The following is a 17,727-nucleotide window of genomic DNA, read 5'->3' on the forward strand; positions in this document are numbered from 1 at the left end:
AGAGACCCAATGAAGCACGGCCAGTCGAGGGTTGCATCCATGTGTGGTTGGGCCTTCAAAGGGCAGGAAGACACTCCCGTGGGATGGAAAAGCCAGTGTTTGGGGAAAGACTGTTTGCTGCCTCTTGGACCACGGGACACGGGGAGCACTGAACAAAGGGCCTCGCGCTCCTCCTGCGCGTCACAGGAGCTCACGTTAAACTGCAGGACACGGAGGGTGTCTCCTTCCGGGAACAGGCCCCTGTCTAACGTCCTAGGCAGTTAGGGGAGTTCACAGGCTTTTCCTGAGTCTTTGGTTCCTTAATAACCAGCTTAAAATCAATATTCCAAAAGGCATATGTGGGGGCCATTCGCTTCCCTTCAGGAGCACCCCCACCCCATTCACTGTTGCACAAAGCACAGCTGTCATTGCAGTGGCCTTAGCGCTCCCTCTGCTGGTACAAAGTGGTAATGCCACTCAGTGCTGTCAAGTCATGCCCACCTGGAAGTCACCTCACTTTTGCATCTGTCTTAAGGGGCACACTTTTTTTCTAAAGTTCATTTATTTAAAGTCTTACAAGTAAAAAAATTATTAAGAGAATATAACAAAAAAAGCTCAAGATGTTTTAGCTTTTCCTCATTCTTGGAAATGAAAACCTTCTGTAAGTATTATGAAAAACCTGTCTTGTTGGCGTCTTATAAAACTTTTAGAGAACATCTCTCTTTCCTCCCCTTTTGAACGTTTGCGTCTTGCAGTTTGCATCTTCTCACGCATGCAGGTCTGAACTTCTGTTCATTTAAGACCGTTGCTTAGAAAGCAACGACAAGAGGGCACCTTTCCCTCAGACCTTCCAGTCCCTGGAGTTCAGACGGGGAGAGCTCGCCACACACTTCACCAGAAACCCACTCACGTGGACCAACATCACCCTACAGCCCCTTAAAAACTTTCCTTGAGAGTGAAGACCCTCTTTTGTCATCCTATTTTAATTCCAGTGCCTTACGAGATCTAGTTTTACTCTTTTTAAAACTATTTGAAGAGACTGGTCTCTTCCTGCTCATTCACCTTGACATTTATTATATTGGGAAATCTCTGGGCACTGCGGGTGGGAAATAAAAACCAGGAAGGAGATCTGACTTGGTGAGTTTCAGCTCCCCCGAGTGTTCAGCACAGCAGACACAAGGCAGCTCGTTAGAGCGTTCCAAACACTGCTCCTGCTGCAGGAGAGAGTGGAGGCATACGCCTTGTGCAGGTAGAGTTTGAGCAACTCAGTGCGAACAAGGGAATTTAGCAGCAATGACAAAGGGACTTCCCCTCCGCCCCGGGAGGGTCTCCGTGTCCTCAGAAGGCAGGCAGGCAGATGGACAGGCCCGGCGCTGTTCTCTGCCCCGGCCTCCTGCTCTCCCACAGCCCCTCCCACCGCTGGAGCTCTGGAGCAGCCAGTTAGCAGAGGGTCACACCTGGGCTTGCTCTGTCCGAGACGGGCCTGCCATTTTCCCCATCCCTCTCAGGACTATGGGGGAAGATTCCAAAGCATTTGTAAGGTATGTCAGTCAATCTTAAAAAACAACTGCATCACATAAACAATGCAAACCTAAATCTTAGCATGTGTAGGAAAATGAGAAAACACCAGCTATCAGGCCTCATGGAATACGGTGGAAGCGTTGTTTCTGGACTGGGACAGTTTGCCTTCCACGAGGAGACCTTCGGCAGTGTCCAAAGGCATCAGGTGTCCCGACGGGAGGCCAGGGATGTGCAAGGCAGGCCTGCACAGGAGGAACTCTGAGCTACATACGCCTGGAGGCACAGTCACAGCTTCAGTGTTTATGTCAGTAGATGAAGAAGAATGAAAACAAATCTACTTAAAAAGTAATAGTTGGCCCTGCCAGTGCTGCTCAGCTGGTTGCATGTCGCCCATGCACTGGAAGGTCATGCACTGGAAGGTCGTCCGTGCACTGGAAGGTCGTCCAAGCACTGGAAGGTCATCCGTGCACTGGAAGGTCGTCCAAGCACTGGAAGTTCAGTGCGTGTATGGGAGGCAGCTGACGGGTGTTTCTCATGTCAGTGCTGCTCTCTCTCCCTTCCTCTCTCTCTAAAGTCAATAAAAACATTTTTTATAAAAAAGTAATAAAACGCAAATTGTTAGCTAGCCCAGAATCTATCTTCCCTTTCCTTCAGAAAAGAGGGCAACAGAGAGACAGAAAAGGTACTTAAAATAACCGGAGAGGAAATTTAAGGAATAATTGGAGATAATTAGTCCACGTAAATAGCGTAAGTCTATGATGAGATAGACACTTTCCTAAGAAAATACTTATCAAATCTGATGCCAGAAAAATTAAAACATTTAGCAAGACCAATTTGCACAGAAGTAGAGAAACTTGTCAAAAACTGCCCCCTAAAAAGCCCTCAGGCCTAGATGGTTTCATGGGGCAACTCTGTGTCACTATTAAAGTTCAATAATTCCAATACTTTTTAAGCTGTTCCAGGTCACAGAATAAAATAGAAACTTAGAATTTATTCAGAGAGGAAGGAAGAGGGAGAGAGAGAGAGATGGAAACATCACGCCTCACACTGGGGATCGAGCCTGCCACCTGGGCATGTGCCCCGACTGGGAATCGAACCGTGATTTCCTGGTTCATAGGCCGATGCTCAAAAACTGAGCCACGCAGGCAGGGCTTAGAATTGATATTTATGAAGCAACCATAACATTAACATCAAGACCTGAGGAAAGTTATGCGAACAAAGATGACTGTAGGTATGTCACTTACGGATATTCATGGCATTTTACAGGAAGACATTAGCACACAAACCCCAGTGTCTGCTTGTTAAGTGAAGTTTTCTTGTTGGGGCCAGGCCCGGTTGCTCACAGGGGGCCAGGTGCTGCCTGTACCTGCAGCTCCGAGCAGGCACACGGAGACGTCCCCGGAGCAGTTGGCCGCCTGGGGGGTGAGGCTGTCTCTGGGGCAGTGTCTGCAGCAGCTGAAGACGAGGAGATACCTAGAGGGCGGTTTCGAATGCTGTGCGTTCACGGTGAACGTCTAGGCGTCGTACAGACGGGGCAGAGCGTGAGGCGTTCATGTGGAGAGACCTCCAGAGCACCTCTGGAGAAGCAGGGGCTGTGTGGTCAGGAAGGCACGTTTCCTGGGAACCAAGAAGGAAGGGAGGTAATACCTGTTTCAGTCTTAAATCTGTGTAAAGCACAGCATTCTGGGAGGATTTATAGGAAACCAATAGGAATTGTTTTCTTGTTTATACACTAATTTTTGAGGTGGATTATTAACTTTTTTGATCGTTTTTTATAGGTTTTAATGTTTGAATCAAAATACACACAAAGTATTTTCGATGACAGGGTTCAGCTCCGTGTGGCCTGGGCCACCCTCCCCTTGTTGTCTGCCACCTACCAGGTTGCGCAGGGCCTTGCTTTGTGCTTTGTATTGTTTTTCGGCTGTTCTTTGTCTTCCCCGCAGGGATGCAGGCTCGTGAGGACAGCACATGGCTTCTTGGGTGCTGGACCCCGTATGTAGCGTGGCACACAGTACAGTAGGAACTGCATTGTTTCCCGGACAAACAGGTTTGTAAGTGAAACTGTAGAGAAGACTAGTGCATCCTGGGTTTGGTCCTCGCAGTCACTGCCGCGCTCTGGGCCTCACGCCCACTGCTATCGCGTGGGGTGACAGTGTCGGTGGGGTGCGACGGCGTCGGCGGGTGGTGGGGACGATGGCGTCGGCGGGGGGGGGGGTGCGACAGCGTCGGCAGGGGGAGGTGACGGCGTGGGGGGGTTAATGGCATGGGGGGGCCGACAGTGTCACGTGAGGCCCAGCATGTGCTTGTGCAGAGCCTGGCATGTAGGAGGCCAGGTCAGTGACTGCTCAGAGTCAGGACGGGCAGGACGGGGCCAGGAGGACGGAGAGGCCGTGTGTCCAGCCTCTGATGCCTGACGGGCTTGACCAGCCCTGAGCAGGGCGGACAGGAAGGAGCACACGAGCTCCGTGTCTGGTTGGCTTTCTTGTCGCTTTTGACTTGGGAAGTGGGAAGGGAGAGAAGGAAGAGCAGCATGTGGGCGGCCCTTGCCTCCAGGGGGGACAGTGACAGCGTGTGTAGGGGGGACAGTGACTGACAGCGTGTCGGGGGCATAGAAAGCCTCCCTGAGGGGACACTGAGGAGGAAGGCTGAATGACGTGAGGCAGGCGTGGGAACATCCGGAGGCATAACCTGGGTCAGAGGGAGTGAGGGATTCTCTCTGAAGGTGGGACAGCGAGGAGGGATTAGCCGGAAGGCCACTGAGCAGGGAGGAGGCCTGAGGCAGGCCACAGAGGGCAGGGCCCCATCGAAAACCGTCCCACCCGGAGTTTGGGTTGGAGGGAGTCTGGGTCTTACGCAGAGCAGAGGGCAGTGGGGTCCGATGTGTACTTGAACCATCCCTGCCAGCTCTGAGCACAGTGTGCGGACGAGGACCCGAGGTCTGGAAAGAGCTGAACTTGGAGCACTCTGCAGACTATCTTCTTCTTGCAACACTCTCCAGTTCCCGTTTTACATGGAAGAAAGCTGGTTTGCTCAAGATCAGACAGCAGAGAGGGGGTGTCAGCTCAGAAAGACCCCAGAGGTCAGTATTGGCTCGCTGGCGACCTTTGAAACTACAAATGTTCAATTAGACCCTCGGAACCCTTTTGAAAATGTTTGTGGCTGGAACGCAAGCATGAGTACGTCTGAAAGCTCCGCAGGAGAGAGGTCCATGCCACCTTCCAGACCAGAAAAGATGGCGGCCAGCTCCTTCCTGAGGCGTCATCACCTCCCCAGGATGCGGAGCTTCCCCGCAAGGCAGCCCCGCCCGCCGGGAGACCCCAGTTTGAAATGGTCATGGTACCGGCCATCTCTGGTCCTGGGAGAAGGTGAGCCCACCGAGGTCTCGTCTCCAGCGCACCTCTCAGCAGTCCTGAGGAAGCTGGCAGAGTCCAACGCTGTCCAGTTGGATGTCTATTATTAATCCTATTTAAAGGATGCTCCTCCTCCAGTGAACAACAACAAGACCTGTTGACATATTTCATCAGTTCTCTGACGTGTGAAATGGTGTTCATAGTCTAGGATGCTCTGCTATGGAACGCTAATTATGCAGCTCTCAGTTGTATTCACGAAGAAGTAAGATGTTCTCATGTTGAGTAACCACTTTCCCAGTGTCCCTTATTTTTCTATTCGGAAGGGACACCAGGGAAAGAGTGGGGCGCGCGAGGGTAATGGGAGGTGAAGCAAGCGACCCGGCTTGTTATCTGGTCTGGTTTGCAATGAGGAAAGACTGGTGATGAAAAGAGGTAGTTGCACTAAAAGGAAGTGGATGCTAATCACGAAAACCGCTTTGCACACCCTCCCTGACGGACAGCCGCTCGGCCTCGGTAGCTTCTGAAGGACGCCGTAGTGCACGCTGTCTGTCGGTGAAGAAAGCAAGACTGGGAACCCATGTCACTTGCCCAAGAGGCCAGAACTGTTTCCTTTGGGTGCGATGGCTTTGCACCTGGGTTTCAGGGCAAACGGGACTTTGGGCCACACATCTTACGTAAGTCAGGGTTCTCGTCTTAGAAAGCAGAAGCCCCTGCTGTGACGGGCGGCCCTCAAGGTTCAGTCCCGAGTCCTCTCCCACCAGCCTCACCGGCCCCCGGGCTTGGAGGCTCCAGAGAAGTTCCACTCGCCCAGCTCAGTCTCCCTCCCGTGTCACGGAGGATTCCTCGACTCGAACCGGAAGATCATTTACGAAGAAGATGGTAATCTGAATGAATCAAAAGCCTATCCTATCTGACGGCCTCAACCTTTCGTGATGCTTAAAGTAACTGTCCCACTCTCCACCCGTTCCTTTTTTGATGAAGATGCCAGTTAGTTAAGCACAGGAGTCTCCGTGGGCAGCCTGAGGAATGGCTGTATGTAGATCCACCTCGTCACCGCCCCGGAGCAAGGCAGCATCCCTAGTGTTTGGGGAGGCGGCTGGGTCTTAGAAAGCAGGGGCGGGAGCAGAGGGAATCGGACAGTAAGGCGCCTGACGGACTGGGGATCCGAACCGGACGCAGCCCGCTCCTCTCTGCTTCCTCCGCCCCAAAGCGCACCTCACATAACTCCCTGGCCGTGCGTTCACTTGTTTGAAACCCGGCCATAAACCAGCATCATCTGGGAAGTGTCAGTGTTTATTTTGTTTTGTTTTAAAAGTGGTGCATATGAATGGGAAAAGTCAAATAGGATGAAAGAGTGTAAAATGAAAAGTAACCCCCTACCCCAGTCCTTACACTCCAAGAAGTCCTTGGGGGTGTTTAATTCTAAATTAAAAGGTCCCTGGGCCCCACTCCAGACTTCATGAAGCAGAATCCCCAGGGTCCTAGGAATTCGTATTTTTAAAAAAAAAAAAAAAAAAAGCTTCCTAAGTGATTTTGATAGACTTCCAGGTTTGGGAATGAATTTCTTGGCTACATAATACCTGAGATCCCTTTCAGTAAAATCTGCGCCCCCCCCCCCCCCCACCCTCCCAACATCATAGGATTTAGTTTGTGAGCTGCCAACAGGATGGGCCTCTGTGAACTGAAATGACTTCTTGTTCACACGCCTTCTCTCCTGTCTCCAGCTGCTCCCTTCCCTCGCTTTACAGTTTTCCTTAACTCCTTGCCCCACAGAGTTTGGAGGCAGTGACTCATTCCATTAAAGCTTCGGTTAATCCCATAAACCAATCAGTGTTGACGAACCTGCTGACTAACAGGCATCCCACCTTTCCCAGGGAACACCATGCCTTATTCCGATGGGTCCCAGTCCCGTGAGGCTCCCGACACCTGGCGTGCAGTGCAGGCTCCTCACAGAGCATCAGGAAGGCGCTTCAATCAGCAGCGTCCAGGTAACGTCTACGGAACAAACACGTCCACGCTGACCACAGGTACTCGTCCAAGTATCTGAAAAAAATAAAAACCTGGTTAAAATAAATACATTAATTGACACAAAAGAAATTGCTGGGAATCTAAGTTTCAATTAAATGAAGTAGTTGTTAATCAGTGACGGAGAAGGAGGTTTATTTGATACAGACTATCCAGACCCAATTACTGCAGGACAGAAACCACCTCCCAGACCCCGTGCCACCGAAACCACCGAAACCAGAAAAGGAACAGGCTGGATCCCTGGGACAGGAAGTGACACAAGAAGACAATAAAAACGTGTTTCCAGGCCACAGACAGGAGACACGGACCTCAGGCCGGAATACTGACCCCGACGAGACAATCACACAGCCCTTCTGTTTTGAATATACACAGCATTCCTTCTGTCATCTCAGAGAATGGGTCTATTACTTTAAAAAGTTCCTATCTGGAGCGAGGGGCCAGGCAGGACCCCTGCACCCTATTTATCTGTAGGAAATCTGGAGTGTAAGGGCTCGGTGACGTTCCCAGTTTTAAAGGGAAACCTGGGTGCGCGTGCCGCCATCCTGACTTGCAGAGGAGCGTGTGTGATTCTGCATAAACCTGTGTGTGACGTTGCATGCAGACTGTGTTTGCCCGTGTGGAGGGAGGGCTGAGGTGCAGTCACCCTGGGACCTGCCAGGACCCCCTGCTGCACCTGACCAGCCGGTGCTCTGCGGGACACCCTCAGGGTGCCTCTCTGCTCCCACAGCCCCTGTGCATGGTGTGCTCTAGCCCTCAGCTCCTGGGTCTGAAGTGGTCAGTGGGAAGGCTGCAGGGCGTGCCTTCCTCTTGCTGAGCCCGCTCTGCACTTCAGGAAGTCGGTCTTCTGATCCCCTTGTTCACCCTGCAGCTGGGGAGTCACCAATGCATGACAGGCAGAACCCCATCTCTATCCTCGCCTCTGCCCCCCTCACCACTTCCCATTTAGTGCTCAGGGAGCCGGTCTTAGAGATGCTACAGACACAGTGTGACGCACCTGGGCACCGGGACACAGTGTGGAGGCACCTGGGCACCGGGACACACTGTGGAGGCACCTGGGCACCGGGACACAGTGTGGAGGCACCTGGGCACCGGGACACACTGTGGAGGCACCTGGGCACCGGGACACAGTGTGGAGGCACCTGGGCACCGGGACACAGTGTGGAGGCACCTGGGCATCGGGACACAGTGTGGAGGCACCTGGGCACCGGGACACAGTGTGACGCACCTGGGCATCGGGACACACTGTGGAGGCACCTGAGCACCAGGACACAGTGTGGAGGCACCTGGGCACCGGGACACACTGTAGAGGCACCTGGGCACCGGGACACAGTGTGGAGGCACCTGGGCACCGGGACACAGTGTGGAGGCACCTGGGCACCGGGACACAGTGTGGAGGCACCTGAGCACCAGGACACAGTGTGGAGGCACCTGGGCACCGGGACACACTGTAGAGGCACCTGGGCACCAGGACACAGTGTGGAGGCACCTGGGCATCGGGACACAGTGTGGAGGCACCTGGGCACCGGGACACAGTGTGGAGGCACCTGGGCACCGGGACACACTGTAGAGGCACCTGGGCACCAGGACACAGTGTGGAGGTACCTGGGCAACGGGACACACAGTGTGGAGGCACCTGGGCACCGGGACACACAGTGTGGAGGCACCTGGGCACCGGGACACACAGTGTGGAGGCACCTGGGCACCGGGACACACAGTGTGGAGGCACCTGGGCACCGGGACACACAGTGTGGAGGCACCTGGGCACCGGGACACAGTGTGGAGGCACCTGGGCACCGGGACACACTGTAGAGGCACCTGGGCACCAGGACACAGTGTGGAGGCACCTGGGCACCGGGACACACAGTGTGGAGGCACCTGGGCACCGGACACACTGTGGAGGCACCTGGGCACCGGGACACAGTGTGGAGGCACCTGGGCACCGGGACACAGTGTGGAGGCACCTGGGCACCAGGACACAGTGTGGAGGCACCTGGGCACCGGGACACACTGTGGAGGCACCTGGGCACCGGGACACACTGTGGAGGCACCTGGGCACCGGGACACACTGTGGAGGCACCTGGGCACCGGGACACACTGTAGAGGCACCTGGGCACCAGGACACAGTGTGGAGGCACCTGGGCACCGGGACACACAGTGTGACGCACCTGGGCACCGGGACACAGTGTGGAGGCACCTGGGCACCGGGACACTGTGGAGGCACCTGGGCACCGGGACACAGTGTGGAGGCACCTGGGCACCGGGACACACTGTGGAGGCACCTGGGCACCGGGACACAGTGTGGAGGCACCTGGGCACCGGGACACAGTGTGGAGGCACCTGGGCACCGGGACACACTGTGGAGGCACCTGGGCACCGGGACACACTGTGGAGGCACCTGGGCACCGGGACACACTGTGGAGGCACCTGGGCACCGGGACACAGTGTGGAGGCACCTGGGCACCGGGACACAGTGTGGAGGCACCTGGGCACCGGGACACACTGTGGAGGCACCTGGGCACCGGGACACAGTGTGGAGGCACCTGGGCACCGGGACACACTGTGGAGGCACCTGGGCACTGGGACACACTGTGGAGGCACCTGGGCACCGGGACACAGTGTGGAGGCACCTGGGCACCGGGACACACTGTGGAGGCACCTGGGCACCGGGACACAGTGTGGAGGCACCTGGGCACCGGGACACACTGTGGAGGCACCTGGGCACCGGGACACAGTGTGCATGATGAGATCTGTCCCAGCCATCGGGGAGGAAACAAGTAAATAGCCAAGACCTCTTCATTTAAAAAATTCTTTTTAAAAACTGAAGTGTCACTGAAATGCATTGGATGGAGTCTAACATGAGAACTGCCAATACTGCTCAAATAAGAGACCATCGTGCTTTGTGCGTCGTTTTCGATAAAGCGGGAGAATTATGTCGTGATAAAGATGAAGACTGGCTTCCCTGATCAGACACCTGTGCATCTGACAGGAACTTGCCCCGAGCCAGGAAGCTCTGCAAGCACGAAATCATCGGAAGGAGGGGAAGGAGGAAGTGCTGGCCAAGTGAAAAGAGGAACAGGCGCCACCGAAGCCGGTTTAAAACGGACCCGGAGAACAGTGGAGTGCCGGCGTGCCGTCGAGGTAAGCAGGAACCCCTGTGCTGCTGCGGAGACCAGCTCAGCTTAATCATTGATGGCTTTTGCCGCATCCAGCTTGCCTGGTGTCCTGGGGTGGTGTGGGTGTGCTGCTGGTTCTTTGCAGGTGTGTCTGCTCACAGGTGTGAGGTTTGCTTGGCTGTTGTGTTGTTTCCAAACAGAAGGGCAGGGTCTGACTTTGAAAATCCAGAAGTTTATCAACAAGTTGTGATTTTAAGACAAATGAAGAATTGTTGGGTAACCTGTTGGAACTATTTTCCAAAAAACCCCAAAAAGTCTTCTTCCAGATTGAGCAAAGAGAAGCTTATTTAGGGTGAGACTATTTGAAAGGCTTTTGTTTACCATGTTTTCATTCTTCCAGGTCCTTGTGTATGTATTGTGGGATTTTCCTGTTAACTTACTTGAAGAAAAGAAAGGGTGCATTTATTTTCTTGTAGAAAGTCCTCTCTTTGTCTAAGTGACATGTCTCTGACAGGCAGTTGTAACACTGGGCTGTCCTGCAGCATCTGTTCTGCTCAGAGCAGCAAAGATGGCCAAACACAGCCTCCTCCTGGGAGCTGAGGGGTAACTCGTGGCCCTCGGCAGCGCCAAGAGTCCTCCCCGGTGGGTGCCTGCCTGGCGCCTTCTAAAGAGCTGATGAATTTCAATCAGGGCTTAAAATTCAGCTCACATGTGAGCAAATAATTGCTGAAGTAAGTATGTATGCTGTAAAATATAACAAGTGTGACCAGCTTCCATCGGTGTCAGGAGGGAAATGCCAAACCTTTGTCCTCGGAGTCTGGCTTGTGGAGGAGGGACTCACAAAAGTGCTGGAGAGTCAGACATGCCTCGGCCGGGTTATCGTCCCTGTGGTTGTATCAGACACACTTTCAAATGAACTGCATCTCATATCCAGTGTGTGTCCACCTGATGTATTGTGACCAGGAGTAGCTTGGACAAGGTCACTATTGGACTTGACTAGTCACAGAAAGCCAGGCCCACGTCGTGGGCTTCCTTTTTCCTGTTTATGGTTATGTGTTACCTAAGGCAGGCTGCTCATTCATTAACCGATACTTAATCAACTAGCCGTGCTGGTCAGAGTGACTTAGATAAGCTCCCAGCCCTCGATTCACAGCGAGAGCCGTGCTTGACAACTGTGTACAGGAGTCTGGGTGAGAATAATGTTTGGGGGAAGTTTTACTTGAATCTTGATTCAGTAGCTTCTTGGTTGTTAAAGAAGTGACTTACCTGCTTTCATCCTGTCTTTTCTCATTTGTACTGTGGAAATTACAGCAGCGTCTGCTTTGTGTGGCAGCCACAGGGTTGAAGGAGATAGCAATCCAGGGAAAGGTGTTAGAAGGAGACCCAAAGTAAACTCTGAACTGAAGATTAATTAATTAAAGACGATAGTCCTTTCACAAGCACAATGAACGATATTTGATGACTGTATTGTTAACAATACTGCATATTTGAAAGTGGCTAAGAGAACAGATCTTAAAATTTCTCACCACAAGAAAAAAATTGTAACTATGGGAGGTGATGCCTGTTAACTGAACTTAATGTAGCAATCACTTCGCAATATACATACTGTCAAACCATGTGGCACATCTTCAACATATATCCAATATTATGTCAATTATACCAATAAAACAAAAACAACTACTGGATGTAACTATTTCTCTGTAATTGGAAAACACTAATATTTTGTTGATAAGATCAAACTAGAACATTCAGTACAGTCCTTTCTGTTTCTCTATGCAATTTTAAAACATTTAAGAAAACACTCTAACATCATCTTAATTGAGTGGAAGTTGTTGGCTGGAAGTTTTGAGAATGGTGCTAGGAAGGCTTTCAAAAATATTTTGTTTTATGTCATTTATCTTCTCTTAAGCATAAACTATACCCTCCTGTAGAAGACATATCTTGAGGTATATTTTTAAAGGTTTTTTTAAATTTGATTTTTAGATAGAAGAAGGGAGAGAAAGAGAGAGAAACATTGAGGAGAGACCCGAACAACCATTGGCTGCCCCCTGCACTCCCCCTGCTGGGGATGGAGCCGCAACCTGGGTGTGTGCCATTGACTGGCACCCTTCTGGTGCCCTGACCACGCCGGCCAGCTGCGCCACGCCAGCTGCGCCCTATCTTGAGTTTTAAATGTCAATTTAAGCAGGTTGATGCTGGGATTTGGACCCAGTTGGGTGTTCTACATTCCTTCAGTCATCACTGATGCCGCCTCTGCGCCAGGTTTCTGTTCTCTGGAATATAAAGATGCGTAGGCCTGATCTCCGCCCACCGTGTACCAGGTGGAGGGACAGTGTCCACTCCCCGCGGTGGGTCATCACGCTGCGTGGGGAGTGCGGTGCGCTCGTGGATGTGGGCGGGCCAGGAGGGGCGGCGCGCACGGTAGGGGCACCTCTTCCTCCGCCTGGTGGGACCTGAAGGCCCTGATGGGGCGGCGGTCTGCTCACTGTCCTCACGCAGCTGCCCCCGTGTCGGCGGGAAACGGTGATCATCGAAGGTGACCAACGTGCGTCCTGTGTTCTTACTTCACAGCAGGTCCCTGGATGGCAGCTCACCCCACCTTCCTTTCCCTGGGTTTTCTGTTCAGCTGCTGCCCTCCCTGCACGTCTGCCTCGCCTCGCCACGCAGCCCAAGAAGGACCGTGGGGCCAGGTGCCCCCCGACACGGTGCAGCTGCTCCTCAACGGGCGCGAGGTGGGAAACCTCAGCCACGAGGCCCGCCTCGCCTCCGCCTGCATCTGGACGCTGCCCGACGCCGTCAGCTCGGGTCTGAGAGGGCGATGCCTGGAGGAGCTCCCCGTGTCGGTCTCCAACCAGAACCAGAACCAGAACCACACCCTCCGCGTCCTCACCGCGGGCTGCGCCTGTGAGTTCCTCGGGGGCCTCCGCGTCCCCCCGAACAGCACCGCCTGCGCCGCGATGCTGCAGGGCTGCGGCGGCGGCGGCGGCGGCGGCGGCGGCGTGGCCGTGGCCGTGGGGCTCTCCCTGCTGCTGCTGGCGGTCGCCGGCGGGGTTGGGTGCGTCTGGCACTGGAAACACCGGGGCCGGGCCCCCCTTGCGCTCCCGGGGTTCCTGCGGAGGAGGCGCCGGCGGAGGGACTATTCCAAGACGCTCTCCGCGGGCCCCCAAGGCGTCAGCGCCAAGGCCCCCGCCCCAGCCCCCCACCCCGGAGCCGGGGAGGCGGACCCCCAGGACCACTACGAGAACCTGCCCGCGGGGGGCCCCGGCGCCCCGGGGCTGTACGAGAACGCGCGGCGGGGCCCCTGCGAGGAGCACGTCTACGGGAACGAGGCTGCGGGCGACTATTACAACTTCCACGCGCCCGGGGCCCCCGCCAGCCCGCAGGACGAGGACATCTACATCCTCCCAGACGCGTACTGACCTGCATGCCCGTCAGTCACCGGCCCCCGGGCCCACGTCACTGCCACTGGGCTTCCGATGGAACGCAGCTCAGTCCTGCCTGAGCCTCCATGGGCGCCCCCCCCCCCCCCCCCCGTGGATGAGTCTCAGCTCCCGCCCCCTCCCCACGTGCGCCCGCCCCCCTCTCCACCTGCGCCCCCCTCCCCTGCGTGCGCCCTCCTCCCCTGCGCCCTCCTCCCCTGCGCCCTCCTCCCCTGCCTGCTACGCACCCACAGTTCCCAGGACGCTGCCGATTTCTCCCCAAAAACACCTTCAAGGGCCACATCACTCCGTTGCCTGTAACCTTTTGCAAAAGACCGGATACACTTCTACCTGCGGAATTCATGGCTTCCCACAGCTGGTTTCCATTTCCTCTCCCGGTGACTTCTCTGCTTTCATCCAACCACCTGGAACAGGCCACACCTGGCCGTCCCTGCCCCGCTTTCCTGGTCGCCCTCACCTGCCTCTGGTCAGAGCCTCTTCAGGGCCTGTCAGCCCAGGACATTGTCCTCCTTCTGTCCTGACCTCCGGATTCTACTGCCTGTTGCACTCTGAGCATTTAAACACACGAACATGTGCTGTGGCATGTTAGTGTGCACGTGTGTCCCAGGAGAACGTCTTGAACTCCTTGCTAACGAATGCAAAGTGCCTCACGCTGAGTCCGCCCAGGGTCTGCATCACCGTCCAAGGCACTCTTTCCTGTTCAGGGGACAAGAACGAATTGTACATTTTGCTAAGCAGTTGTTTGTTTTGTTTTTAAACGAATGCGTGCATCCAAGGAGTATGTACTGAGTACCTCTGTCTACTTCTCACTGAGCTGGGCCATGCGGGGGGGGGGGGGGGGGGGGGGGGGGCGAGGTCTGGGTCCCGGAAAGAAAATGGAATAAAAACCAACAGTAGCTGTGCTGGGGAGTGAGCTGACACCTCATCTCCACACCCGCGGGGCTGGGCTGTGCCTGCCAGGCACTGTTCCCCCGGCCGGTGGACCCGTATCGGGTTCTGACTAGGTGGGCTCGAGGGAGACCTGTGGGGACCTGTGCTTGTGTCCTGCCATCCTGTGACTGACCCAGCATCCCTGCTGCTTGCAGATTCTAGTTCCTTGCCCCGCCTGCCTCCGTCTCTAATTCCTGACTTTTCCATCCCTCAGTTCATTTTGGCCAATTTTCTATATTCGAGTCTCCCTGTTAAAACGACCTGATATGTTGTTTTTCCCCCCAAGTGGACCCCAAATGGTACAAGGAAAATGTATAGCAGGTGCTTTAAAGAAAAAAAACATGTGTTCTGCTTTTGAGAGCCATGGAGTTGGGACGGGAAGAAGGTTTGGGTTTCAGAAGGTCAAAGGAGGCCTCTCCGAGGACAGACTTGAGCTGAGACAAGGAAGAAACGAGTTATTCGTGTAAATGTGATGGGCAGGAGGGGGCCAGCTTGGGGAGAGGATCTGAGGCATGAAAGATTGGGGTGCTCTGGGGACCTCAGACAGCAGTGTAGCTGGAGTGTGGTGGGGCCGGGTGGGGGCGACACCGGGTGGGGGTGCAGGAGGACCCGGAGACGCAGCTGCTTGCAGGGCTGGTGTGGCTCAGAGGCCAGCAGAGCAGGGATGTGATGACATTTACATTTTGAACGGAGACTCGGCTGAGGAGTGACTGGCAAGGGGCCAGGTGGAAATTGGTGATGAAAACGCATAAAGGTTAGAAATGGCTCCTTTCGCCTTCTCGGGAGGAACGGTTACAGCGCTCTCTGGACAGAGCACGTGGCCATGTTCAAGGCTCAGGAGGACGCCTTTTGCGAGAGGAACCACTCCCCAGCGCCTGTGACGGGGATAGCCTGACCAACACCACCAGTGCCTGTGTTGGGAGGGGCCCGGAGGGGCTGGAAGGACAGGGATCCGGGCGGGCAGCAGGCTGAGTCCTGGTGTGTGTGTATGGGGGGAGGGGGGGCGGTTACCAGAGAGGCAGGCCCTGGAGAAGCCCTGGGAGTGTCTGGTCTGAGCAGTAAGGGAGGCTGTCGTGCAAGGTTTCTGTGGTTGAGGCAGAGCCCAGGATAGGCGGTGCGTTGCCGTCACCTCGGCACGGAGTGTAAGGCAGAGAGGAGGGGTGTTTCAGGTCACAGGCTGAGAGCAGGTGCCGTTGTCGTTGTTGGCCGTGGTCTCAGAGCCCAGATCTGTGTCAAAGGCCAGATGAGCCCGCGCTTTACACGGCAAGCCACATACGCTGTCTCCTCTCCCGCCCCCGACATCCTTCCTCATAATCGTGGTAATGTGGTCACTTTTGCTAGTAACACAACGCAAATCCCAACGGCTATTCTCAGTAGATGTGAACAGACTTTCTTATCTTTATCTCAAAGGGACAGCTTGACTCTTGCGACTTTAAGAAGGCAGAGAAATGTAATAAAGCATGCAGATAGGAGACAGAAATTGAAGGGGTGCCGGGAGGAAGAGGGAGGAGGAGACGTGACAAGGGGGTGAAAATGAGAGAAGGACAAAAGGGAGAATAGGAAATGGGAGAGGACAAGCATGGAGTATGTGCCCAAAAAGAGAGACTGAATACAATTTCCATTGTTCTCTTCCGCCCCCATAACTGCTAGTGAGGTTAGCTGATGCTCAACCACTGAGCCATGCAGGCCCGGCTGCGGAGCCTTATTAAGGCTTCTGCAGCTTTTACTTTAAATTCAGCTCCTGTAGTTTCGCAGTTTGAGATTCTCCCAGCAGAGATGGGAATTGACTGAAGGAGAGAGGCTCACACAAAAGAAAGCGCAGGAGATGGTAGTTGCAGATGCAATCAAGGCTGCGGAAGGTGTGACTGCGATTGACCCATGCTGTTGCCATGGAAACCAATGCTCCCTGGTCCGGCGGTATTTCCCTTTTTTAAGGACAGATTGGCTTTCCTGAATAGTTAAGGCTGCAAATCATGGCAGCTGGGCGGTCCTTCACCTCTTGGATCCTAAGTCCCTGCTGGTGATGGAGGCAAGGGCTGTCGGGGCTGCCATGAGTCCCCAGGGGCCCGGAAGCTGCCTAGAGCTCAGCTGGTACCTGAGACCACCTGCCCAGCATCCCTGTGTACCAGACGGACAACAATGTGCTGCTCAGAGCTCAGGAGGAGGAATGAGGTTTGACCTGTTAGCAAAGGATTTTTAAAATCTCAAATCAGGAGATGGGAAACTCGTCAAGGTAGTACACACAGACATCTGCTCTGGGCTGCAGGGGCGGCCTTGGAGCCAGGTCAGTCTGTCCTGGGGAGGATCAAGGAGACTATTGGGACGTCCGAGCAAGGAGAAACCTGGCATGCCATTAAGGGAGAGTCTCCTTCTGAAACCAAAAGATGTAAAAGCAAATGCAAAGGGATAATTACTTTTTCATTTGCTAGATCAACAAATTAAATCTCAGAGCAGACATTTGGAAGAGGGGAGGAAAAGTGCATCGGGGAGAGAACTTAGAAAAAGGAGGATGAAGACATGCACAAAGAGGAAGCCTTGTTGGAGTCGTATAATCCCCTTCGTCGTCGTCAAAAGAGAGAGAGTCTTGTAAGAAGTTGAAAACTTGGCCATCTGCAAGGCGAGGCAGGGAACATATCGTCGTGAATTAGGGCGCCAAAGGCCTGGCTTCTTGGGTTGAGCAGGAGAAAACTGCCTGAGTCGCATCGCATTTCCATACATTCTGCAGAGCAGCAAACAGTTTATTTCTCAGGCCTAAGTCACCCGTTCCCACTGTTTCTCATGCATCCTGCAGGTCTGTGGGAAAGGTGAATATGGCTTAATTTTCCCTTTTAGTAAAAAGTCCTTTCTAGTGAAACATTTTTTTGTACAAGGATACATCATATTAAAGGAAGTTGGAGAGGAAATGGGACTCTATTCATTTAAGAATGGTTTTCATTTCCTCTTTTCATTAGCTCTGTTGCTTAACATAGCAATGCCTTCTTTACCCACAGGTGTTGAAGGAGAAAGCTGGGAGGCTCAATTTAGAATGCATCTCTTTGAATGCACTTAACAGAAAATTAAAGCTGTAATAAAGGTTGTGTATTTCAACATGTGGGCTGAGATCCTACTCTTGCCTCCTTTCCAAAGCCCAGATTAAATCCCAGGTCACGTATGAAGCCTTCTTCAATCCTAGCAGTCCAAAATGACTGACCCATTTCCTGACTTCCTCCTTTGTCTGTCTATCCATCTACTCATTTATACATACACTAGTGGCCCAGTGCACGAATTTGTGCACATTGAAAGGAAATTAATTAGAAGAAATATTTTAATATCGCTATTCGCTCTTTCTCTATAATAGTGTCAAGCACATTCATGATCGACAGTGACAGA

The 17,727-nt window shown here is 53.7% G+C and overlaps 1 protein-coding gene across 1 annotated transcript; it reads left to right on the top strand.

Moving 5' to 3' along the window:
- Positions 1 to 12,945: 12,945 nt before the first annotated feature.
- Positions 12,946 to 13,495, top strand: GAPT (GRB2 binding adaptor protein, transmembrane; the record flags this gene model as incomplete). The annotated part of the gene is made up of 1 exon (XM_079800579.1): positions 12,946 to 13,495. One exon carries the CDS (start codon positions 12,946 to 12,948, stop codon positions 13,405 to 13,407), a length of 462 nt encoding a protein of 153 aa, XP_079656705.1. The 3' UTR covers positions 13,408 to 13,495.
- Between the last annotated feature and the right edge of the window lie 4,232 nt (positions 13,496 to 17,727).

This window comes from Cnephaeus nilssonii, assembly GCF_951640355.1.
Source record: "Cnephaeus nilssonii genome assembly, chromosome: 2".
Taxonomy (NCBI): Eukaryota; Metazoa; Chordata; class Mammalia; order Chiroptera; family Vespertilionidae; genus Cnephaeus; species Cnephaeus nilssonii.